The 10,174-nt window shown below is 41.9% G+C and overlaps 2 protein-coding genes across 3 annotated transcripts in view; both read left to right on the top strand.

Annotated features, from left to right (window-relative positions):
* The window catches only part of LOC119295153 (2-(3-amino-3-carboxypropyl)histidine synthase subunit 2-like), a 5,108-nt gene extending 953 nt beyond the window's left edge, over nucleotides 1-4,155 (top strand). The window contains exons 3-10 of the mRNA XM_037573495.1: nucleotides 430-538; nucleotides 1,353-1,746; nucleotides 2,174-2,243; nucleotides 2,341-2,408; nucleotides 2,896-3,011; nucleotides 3,083-3,189; nucleotides 3,283-3,422; nucleotides 3,634-4,155. Of these exons, the coding sequence (XP_037429392.1) occupies nucleotides 430-538; nucleotides 1,353-1,746; nucleotides 2,174-2,243; nucleotides 2,341-2,408; nucleotides 2,896-3,011; nucleotides 3,083-3,189; nucleotides 3,283-3,422; nucleotides 3,634-3,884 (1,255 nt within the window). The 3' untranslated portion in view covers nucleotides 3,885-4,155. The remainder of the gene's footprint in view (nucleotides 1-429; nucleotides 539-1,352; nucleotides 1,747-2,173; nucleotides 2,244-2,340; nucleotides 2,409-2,895; nucleotides 3,012-3,082; nucleotides 3,190-3,282; nucleotides 3,423-3,633) is intronic.
* A 221-nt stretch (nucleotides 4,156-4,376) lies between these two features.
* On the top strand, nucleotides 4,377-8,740 carry LOC119295152 (receptor kinase-like protein Xa21). 2 transcript variants are annotated; one of them, XM_037573494.1, is made up of 5 exons: nucleotides 4,377-4,901; nucleotides 5,006-5,112; nucleotides 5,205-6,285; nucleotides 6,448-7,914; nucleotides 8,001-8,740. In XM_037573494.1, exons 3-5 carry the CDS (start codon nucleotides 5,226-5,228, stop codon nucleotides 8,360-8,362), a joined length of 2,889 nt encoding a protein of 962 aa, XP_037429391.1. In that variant the 5' UTR covers nucleotides 4,377-4,901; nucleotides 5,006-5,112; nucleotides 5,205-5,225; the 3' UTR covers nucleotides 8,363-8,740. The 2 variants fall into 2 exon arrangements, with proteins under 2 accessions (XP_037429391.1, XP_037429390.1); XM_037573493.1 differs by having other exon boundaries at nucleotides 4,378-4,901; nucleotides 5,205-7,914.
* The last annotated feature ends 1,434 nt before the right edge of the window (nucleotides 8,741-10,174 follow it).

The raw sequence follows: 10,174 nt of genomic DNA, 5'->3' as shown, positions 1-10,174 counted from the left end.
CGTCAGTTGTCGCGCCCCGTTTTAATGGGCAGGCTGAGTCGAGAAAACAAGATTGTTGCTTCGGAATGGTAGTTTTTGTCTCTGTAGGTGGTTGATTTCTCTGTTTGTTGGATTAACGATTGGATGCTTCAGATTGTTCTGTTAGGGGCATTGATAATTACTAGTACTAGGCAATCATGTTAGAGATGGTCTGCTGTCTAGCAAAGGCATTGCCAGCTCTGAATTTAGCAGGAAATGGTTGATAGTAATACAAGGTGTTCCTCATTTATGTCCGGTCATGATGTCAGTGGGAGATGCTTATCATATTAATATTTCGTTTTTATTCACTTATACAGTTCCAGTCATTATGATGATTGTTTGCTGGAAGCCATTACCTTTTTGTTTCACATTATCAAAACTCTGTGCTGACAAGAACAAATCTAAATGCAGAACATCGAATTTGCCAGCTTTCTTCGTATTTGGGAAGGCACCATTGGACATCAGTTCGTGTTGCCGCTCATTGCTGGATTGCTCGAGAGAAAGCAGTAAACCCGTTCTTGTATGCCTCAACTATTTCTTATGCTGAAAATTGTGCTTTAGTATATGGAATAAGCATAAGATGTTCGTTTGTTATTGAATTCTCAGTTCTGGAGTTCACACAACTTTTCTAAACTACATTACTAAATCAACATACTGAAAATGGTTGCAGCTTGTTGCTAAATTGCTTGAGAGAAATCAGTAAACCACTTGTATGCCTCAAACTATTTCTTACGCTGAAAGTTGTGCTTTGGTTTATGGAATAAGCATCTATTTAGTCCTTGTCATTGAATTCTGGAGTTCACATTTTTTCTGAACTACATAACATCATCGTACTGAAAATGTTTGCCTTTCCTACTGAAGTAAAATCACCCTTTCTAAGTATATTAAATAAAATTAATAAGTTAGAAAAGATGGCATTTTCGGTTATAGGCATTTTCTTTCTAAGTTTAAATATTTATTATTTAGAACAATATAACTTTACCGGTAAGCTTAAATGTAATATCAATTAGGCCATATCCTTCGCAAGGAAGTACACAAAATTGATTTAGGTCACGATTCTAAATTAGAGTAGTTAGAACAAAAACAAATTGAGTTGGCTGTGGTCATTCTGTTGTGTTGCCGTTAATGGCTACATCTGCATGAAATTACCCTGTTTCTGGTAATAATTATGTAATGCCTGCATATTGTTTAATTTATCTGCTAACTATTTTTTTTCTGTTGCTGCATGTTTCCAGCGGTGTTACTATTTGCTGATTCAATTTGTCGAGCTATCAATTGTTATATTCATCACTTATACTTGTAATAGTATTTTGCTGATCTGACTTATTAAATAGGTGTTATGTGGGTTAGAGTATGGACATGCTTTGGACGATCTTAAAAGAGCCACTTTGGAATTATGCAAATCAGATTGTCAAAATTCCGAAATCCATTATGCAGAAGTTCTGTGTTCAGAAATGAGTCCGTCATCAAGTCCCACTGCAGAAGAGCAATGTTCTCAATCCAATGGAAGCACTCATAATGATGGTTTGCCTGCAGACAATGATGATTTGGCAACACTTGTGAACAGTTGCTGTAATGTGGAAGGATCCACGCGCAAGTATAATCTTGGAGGCCTTACATGGCGCATATCCACCGATGAGAAAATGGATGACTATTTGTTATATTGGATTGGACAAGATAACTCTGCTTTTGCCAACGTTGCACTTACTTTCAATAAATGTGATATAGGTCTGTTTCCCTCTTCCTCAGTTTATGGCTAGTTGGAGAATCACTTCAATTCATGCAAATCATGTTTTGCCTAATTTCTAGTTTGGCTCTATAATATATCAATGTACAATCCAGTTTGCTTCTCTTGACACATGTGTAAACAGTTATATGACAATATGAAACCTACACTATGGAGACTTGGAGAGCATGCTCGTTTGACCTTTAGGACATGTATTAATGACTTCTGCTAAATTATTTGTATTGTTAACATATAATATAGCCAGTGGGTTCCTGTGTTTTATTATGGGCCTGGCACCCTGGCATGCAGTACATGGATACGGTATCATGTGGTAGCATTTCGAGCATCCTTTATTTTTATGTTTGCTCCTAAGAGAAAAGATCTTTCTAATGAAATGAATTTGAATATTAATGAAACGTTTGTATGCAGTTAGATACGACACAGTAGCAAATCAATTCTCAAGGGATGTCTCTCATCTGATGAAAATTCTTAGGCGCAGGTACATTTTTGTGCAGCATATGTATGCTATTATTTTCCTTTGAAATGCACGTACACATTATCTGTGTAGTATTAATAATAATACAAACTGTTTGTAGATATTACCTTGTGGAGAAGGCAAAGGATGCAAATATTGTTGGCATTTTGGTGGGAACTCTAGGCGTTGGTATGTACATTGTTACCTTTAATATTGAAAATATAGTTATGCCAATGTTAGGTAGGTGAGCATGGAAATCTAAGCTACCTTGGGTTTGGCTCTGCAATGTGGTATTGGGGAACTTGTTTGAATTGGACTTCAGATTTTAGCACCGCTTTCCTCAGTGTTTCAGGGTAAACATGCCATATGTTGAGCATCAAATAACTTGTGCATGTGGGTTGATTTGGTTCGATCTGGTCCGGCCTGATTGGTTCAGACCAAGGCTTATTCGGCTAGTTTGAAGCAGTTCAAAGCGGGACATATGCATGGTTTTTTGAATTTCTTTGGTGGTTTGACCGGATCAGGCCCTGATTATGTTTTCTCTTCTAGTTGAACTTCCTGTTTTTTCATGATTAGAGATTCATTCACTGAACTTGACTACAACTATTCGCTTATCACTTTGGTACTGTTGTGGACATATAATTGTGGTTCTGTGGCACATTGATTGTTGATACAGCTGGTTACCTTGACATAATCGAGCAAATGAAAAATCTGATCAAAGCTGCTGGAAAGAAATCTTATACACTGGTCATGGGACGGCCTAATTCTGCTAAGCTTGCCAATTTTCCTGAGGTGCTAGTGAATTCTAATTGTTTTTTCTGCTTCTCATATGTAGATTGACTGACAGATATTTTCTGTGGCAGTGTGAAGTTTTTGTATATGTTTCTTGTGCCCAAACTGCTTTATTGGATAGCAAAGAACTTTTAGCCCCAGTTATCACACCATTTGAAGCTGTATTAGCTTTTAGCAGGTACATGTCATTATTGACAACAGTATACGTGTGGCATTAAGTTTGAAGAATATCTTCTTTATCATCATTATTGGATCTGTGACACATTTTCAGAGGAAGAGAATGGACTGGAGAATATCTTTTGGATTTCAAGGAATTGATCAGTTCGGAGAAACCAGAAGTTGCAAGCAAAAGTGAAGAAGCACGTTTTTCTTTTATCAAAGGCGGCTATGTGGAAGATGATTGTCCTCAAGGTATTATGCACTTGGATCTATATATCTGTCACTGTGTGCACTAGGTCTTTTACCTGTTGAAGTCCTGCAACATTAGTGTGTTCACCTATTGAGTTCCATATTTCATTTGGAACCTTATAAAAACTCCACATGCTAATAGTTATGGTCTCGTGATTCATGCTTTTTTTCTTCTTCTAAATCACACGTGTTTTCCCGCCATTTGGCCCCACAGAAAACGAGGAGCATTCAGAAACATCACTTGCACTGGCCGAGCTAACGGAGAAGGCCCTAAGCACCCGAAACCAAAATAGCGATGCAGTTCTTTACCAAGGAGGTGCGAAGTCTGCGATCGAATACCTCAAGGCCCGGTCCTACCGTGGTATGACTGGAGAATACGAGGGTCCAGCGCCAGACTCGGTCTTGATAGGCAGGACAGGGAGGGCTGCTGGTTACTCTGATGAGAAAACGAAGAGCCCAGAATGAGGGAATGCTGCGTGCATTTGCATACTGGACAGTTTTGTGGGGAAAGCCTGCTGGTTTGTTTTAGCGGGGAAAACGATACTTTTGGATGCCGTTTTACTGGCTTAGGGCCTAGTTTGGCTGTCCTTTGGGTTTTGTATACTAGAAACTGCTGTATTCACAGGGTCAGTTTTGTTGTGAGCCATGAGGCGCATGTGAAGCACTGTGGAAATTTGTGTAAAACTGTGGCACTTAGCCAAATTAAGTAGATTTTGGTGCCGGTGGTTTATTGTCCTATACCCTGTCTAACCATTTTTTTGCGTGCACGTTAATCGGAGTGATGCCTGCAGGGGAACTGTATAGTTTTGTTCAATGAAACACAGGTGTTATCTACAAGATATATTGGGAATATACATCAAGGAGGAGTGGAGTGGACTGTGCAGAGCTTGGACCCAAGCTAAACAGAGAGAATACAAATATCCTTTTTGAATAGAATTTTCAGGAGTCCAGACTAGCATTAATGTTGTGAAAAAACTTGGTGTTTCCTTGACTCGAGCTGTTCTATGCAGCCACCTTGGAGACTTGCGTGAAGGAGATCCTGGCGTCCCTATCCAGGTGGTGGAATGGGAGCTCCAGTGTAATATTCTTGCAGGCATCATTGACGAATAGTCAAGGTTGGGCAGATAATATAGTCGAAATGGCTTGGCTGCCAAGGCATCTTGACCAGCCAGCCGGCCGGCCGGCCGATTGCGAAGAAACTGATCAACATTCGGGTGTGCCAACCACTCCACGGGTCCATGGGCAAGTGAAGACGAACCTGGAGTCAACTAGCATGGAAAGCAGCGGATCCGAATGAGTTTTGAATAAAGTTGCCTTGGCTTACTAGTTAGTAGCTAGAGACAGTGAAGCCCTATAAAAACGAGAGAACCCATGGTCATGGGCACTCACACTCTGCTCACCCCATCGTCTGCCGGCCGCTGACCAGTTTTGCTTCAACGCACGGCACCGCCGGTGGCGACCAAGGCAGCCGTAAGCAAGCAAGTAAGCCTCACTTGTTTAAGCATCTGTTCATGTCACTCATCTATAGCTTTTGCTTCTCACAAACTGTATACATCATTCATGTTCTCCTCTTCTACTCTACACAGGGATGTGAAGAGAACTCTGATGATCTACGTGCAGTAGCCAAGGTTTCACCTATTCGAACCGTGCCCAAGAACCTTGAGAAAAGAAACGACTCTAAATAACTTTGGAGGTAAGCAACATACAAAAATCCATCCTGACCATCTAGTTGGAACACATGTGGCCAACGTTTCCTGACCATCTAAATTCCCTCTGCTATTGTAGATTTGGCCAGAGTATAACACAATGAAGGATGCTGTGATTGGGCAGTTTCTCCTGGTGCTCATAGCAGCGTCCAGTGCGGCTGCACAAGCCGTCGCCACCTCCACTCACAGTAATGAAACGGACCGCCTCTCCCTGCTTGAGTTCAAGAAGGCCATCGTCCTCGACCCGCAGCGAGCCCTGGCGTCCTGGAACGAGAGCACCCACCTCTGTTATTGGGAAGGCGTCTCTTGCAGGACCAGGGACCTGCGCCGCGTCGTCTCTCTTCGCCTAGTCAACCGGGGTTTAGTGGGGCACATCTCTCCATGGCTCGGGAACCTGACGTTCCTCAGAAATCTAGCACTGCTGAAAAACACTTTCACGGGGGAGATCCCTTTGTCCCTTGGCCGCCTTCGTCGCCTCCAGACCGTCCACCTTAGCAATAACATTCTGCAGGGCAGCATCCCCACCAGCCTTGCAAACTGTTCCAGCCTCAAGGTCCTGTGGCTCAACAACAATGGTCTGGATGGCCAAATTCCTGCGGACCTCCCTCCGAACCTCCAGCAGCTGCAGCTTTCAACTAACGACATTGGTGGAACCATCCCTCCTTCCATTGCCAATGTCTCAGCAATGAGGAAGCTCAGCTGTGCGTTTAATCGTATCCAGGGCAGCATCCCTGACGAGCTTGCACAGTTGGGCGGGCTGGAGATTCTTTATCTGGGTAGTAATCTGTTGGTAGGCATGTTTCCACCAGCCATCCTCAATCTTTCCAGTCTCACCGGCCTCGGGCTTAACACGAATATGTTAAGTGGCGAGGTACCGTCCGACATAGGTAACTCTCTGCCTAATCTCCAGATACTTTCGTTAGGCCAGAACTTCTTTCATGGGGAAATCCCGCATTCATTCGTAAACGCAACCAGTCTACGTGTCTTGGACATATCGACGAATAATTTTACTGGGGTTGTGCCTAGCTCCATTGGCAGACTCTCCAAACTTGTCAAGTTAAATATTGAGACGAATAAGGTCCAAGCACGCAACAAGCAAGAATGGGACTTTGTGAGTAGCTTAGCAAACTGCACTGAGCTACAAGGTCTCTCGTTAGCAGGTAATCTTCTAGAAGGTCAGGTGCCAAGTTCATTGAGTAACCTTTCCATTCATGTTCAGTATCTGTTTTTGGGACAAAATCGGTTGGCAGGGAGCTTTCCTTCCGGCATAGCAAACTTTCCCAACCTGATCATTTTAGGATTGGACTACAATCGATTTACAGGTGTGGTACCACACTGGCTGGGAGCATTCAAAAATTTGCAAAAACTGAGCTTATCCACCAACATGTTTACAGGCAACATTCCTTCCTCCCTTTCCAATTTATCCCAATTAATAGAACTCCTTCTAGACACAAACCAATTCATTGGGCACATACCGACAAGCTTGGGAAACCTTCAATCGCTTGAAACACTGAGCATTTCCAATAATAATCTTCATGGTAGGGTGCCAGAGAGGATCTTTAGCATTCCAACAATAAGGGAAATTGGATTATCATCCAACAACCTTCACGGACAACTTCCTGCAGAAGTAGGCAACGCCAAGCAGCTCGTGATTTTGTTGCTTTCAGCCAACAAGTTATCTGGAGATATTCCAAGCACTGTGGGTGCTTGCAAAAGTTTGGAAGACATTGAGTTGGACAATAATATTTTCAATGGCAACATGCCCGCTTCATTTGGCAACCTATTTGGCCTAAAAGTCCTCAATTTGTCTTACAATAACTTAACCGGTTCAGTACCAGCGTCTCTTGGGAACCTTCAGCATCTTGAACAATTAGATTTGTCGTTCAACCATCTTGAGGGCAAGGTTCCAGTACATGGAATATTCAAGAACGCAACTGCCACACATATTGATGGAAATCAGGGCCTTTGTGGTGGGGCATCGAACTTATACCTGCCTTCATGTTCTGTTATGTCTTCAAATATATCTAAATACAGGCTACCTGTAATATTCAAAGTAGCAATCCCACTCGCTTGCATGCTCTCACTGCTTGCTACGGTGATCTTTGTGTTGCTTTGGCGGAGGAAAAAACATATGAGAAGTTCTATGTCTTCGCTCTCATTTGATAGCAAATTTCCTAAAGTTTCTTATAAGGATCTTGCTAGAGCAACTGATGGATTCTCTGTATCCAATTTGATTGGCACGGGAAGATACAGTTCAGTATATAGAGGGAAGATACTTCAAGAAGAAAATGTGGTTGCAGTGAAAGTATTGTGCTTAGAGACAAGGGGAGCACAGAGGAGCTTCATTGCAGAGTGCAATGCTTTGCGAAATGTGCGACACCGCAATCTAGTCCGTATCTTAACTGCATGCTCTAGCATCGATTCTAGAGGAAATGATTTCAAAGCGTTATTGTATGAGTTCATGCCAGGAGGGGATTTGCATAACTTGCTTTACTCAACGGAAGGCAATGGCAACTCTTTAAAACAGAGCTACATTTCACTTGCTCAAAGGTTAAACATTGTGGTGGATATAGCAGATGCAATGGCGTACCTGCACCATAACCACCATGGAAGTATTGTTCATTGTGATCTCAAACCCAGCAACATTCTTTTGGATAATGGCATGGTAGCTCATGTTGGAGACTTTGGACTCGCACGGTTGCAAGTCTATCCCATGTCATCATCCTTTGATGGCTCGACATCGGTTTCTTCGCTTGCAATCAGGGGAACCATAGGATATGTTGCTCCAGGTATTATTTTTTTACGGTCTGTTTTTCTTACTAATTTAGTTGGAAGTGTGAGATTAAACCGATCTCTCGATCTATGCAATCTACAGAATATGGAGCAGGTGGTCAAGTTTCTACCGCTGCAGATGTTTACAGTTTTGGGGTCGTTCTCCTTGAAATATTCATACGAAAGAGCCCAACAGATGACATGTTCAAGGACGGATTAAGCATTGCAAAGTTTGCAGAGGTCAACTTCCCTGACAAGATGTTGCAGAGTGTCGATCCACAACTGGTACAGGAGTTGGACCTTTGCCAAGAAGCTCCATCGGCGGAGGATAATGGAGTACATTGTTTACTTTCTGTGCTGAATGTTGGCCTTTGCTGCACCAAGTCCTCTCCAAGTGATCGCATCAACATGGAGGAGGTGGCTGGCAGGCTGCATAGAATCAGGGATGCATATATTGGAGGCTAAGACGAAGCTGAAGAATCAGTTCAACAATTGCAGCTTGGACTTTTTTTTTTGGGGTGCAAAAGTATGGTCTTGCTTAACATTATTTTGTATTGAACCGGCTCACCACTCCTTGGTCTAGAAAAGATGAGTGCTATAGGGGAAGAAAACAATGGTGCCATACTTAATGTACAACTAGAGCACCAAATGTACTCTCTTGCCATTCAATCCGCTGGTGCTGGATCTGGTTTTACCACAGCTTGGACTAGGAGCATATGCAAATGTGTAAAGTCATAATGCGGTATATGATGTAAAGGATGAGCAGCATGTGTGGGGAGGGCAATGAATCATAGGATTTGTAGGGCCTTGCACATTTTCTTCTTTATTGTGATGAATTCACCATGAGCCAATGGTATTAAACACGAAGAGTCATGGTTGGTGAGTCACCACTATATAGCAGACTTTACATATGTTGCTAGTGATAATTTCTCGTGCAAACTTACTCAACAATGATAGGATCGAGAAGCATTCCGAGCCAGTCAAGGCGTTCCTCTAAATGTGTAGGATTGGGAGGAATCCGGAAGGGGTGTAGGAATAGTACCTATGCTCTACCTTCCAGAGCTGAATCTTCCTGGAGTACAGTGAAGGTCCATTGTGCATAAAGCTTCATAGTTTTAAGATTCCTGAAAATCCCACAAAGAAAGCTTCTTCTTCTACTTGTAGTTGAAGCAGTGTTGCATGAATGACAAGTGCATAGAACTTCTTTCACCTAAGGCCACAGTGTTTTCGCAGAAAGCAAGGCTGGCCCCATATGGTAGTTTTTGTGTATGGTCTTTGATCGGTTACTTCTTTCTGTATGTTTTATGCTTAGGGTTTGCTGGTGTCCAATAGTTCTGGCGATGTTGTCGTGCGTTAAACTGTTGTCGACATCTCCTTAGTGAGGTTATTGGGCTGATCAGGTTCACGGCCAGGTGACACACTGCATTAAACGTTCGTCCACTTGGGCGTTTTTCATTATCAATTTCATGCAACAAAATTGGGAGCCTAGGCTCCTTTCGTCCAAAAAAAAACAGAATTATGATTGTAAATGTGTCATTCATGCAACAAAGGTCTTACTGCTCTCCCACAGCTCAGTTCCCTTCCACAAAGTTCTGTGTGGATATTCTCACTTGTTTACTTCGGGTGAAAATATTATAGATGAAATTAGTACTTTATTCCAAGAAATTTATTACAAAAAATTGATTTTTTTGGGAAAAAAGAAACCCTTAAAGAAGTGGTAACAAGTATCCTTAAACATGATTTTTTGTAAAGAATCTAATATTTTATCAATGTATTACAAGCTTGGCTAGGATTTGTGAGATTCAGTTTACAGAAGAGCAATCAACATCGTTCTCATCTAAAGCAGGTACCCCATAAACAGAAAAAACAATCCAGGGTAGTAAACAATACAAACTTGTAAAGGAGAAGTGGAAAGAAGTCAACAAATGGCGAGCATTTTCTTAAGCATCAACAAGTAGAATATCTCCAAGATCTGACAGTTTCCAAATCTCCTCAAGCTGCTAAAGATGTACTCGTATGAGAACCTGTGGGACAGGTAAACTAGAAGACATATAACAAGAAACCATTACCAAAGAAAAGAAAGGAAAGATAACAAAAACAAGGTTGCTACTACTGTTACAAAGTAGTTTGAGGAAAATCACAGCGTGAACTAAAATATAGTCCAATTAGTTGCTCACAAAGCATTACTTAGCACAACATTGAAGTTTCTTTTCCAAAACAACGATTCCAAAACTTGAGCGAGTACTCTGTACACTCCACATTTGAGCTGGTCTGAAC

The sequence above is a fragment of the Triticum dicoccoides genome, chromosome 4B (genome assembly GCF_002162155.2).
Source record: "Triticum dicoccoides isolate Atlit2015 ecotype Zavitan chromosome 4B, WEW_v2.0, whole genome shotgun sequence".
NCBI classification, from domain to species: Eukaryota; Viridiplantae; Streptophyta; class Magnoliopsida; order Poales; family Poaceae; genus Triticum; species Triticum dicoccoides.
Note: the sequence above shows the minus strand (reverse complement) of the source record. Positions and strands in the feature narration are given on the sequence as shown.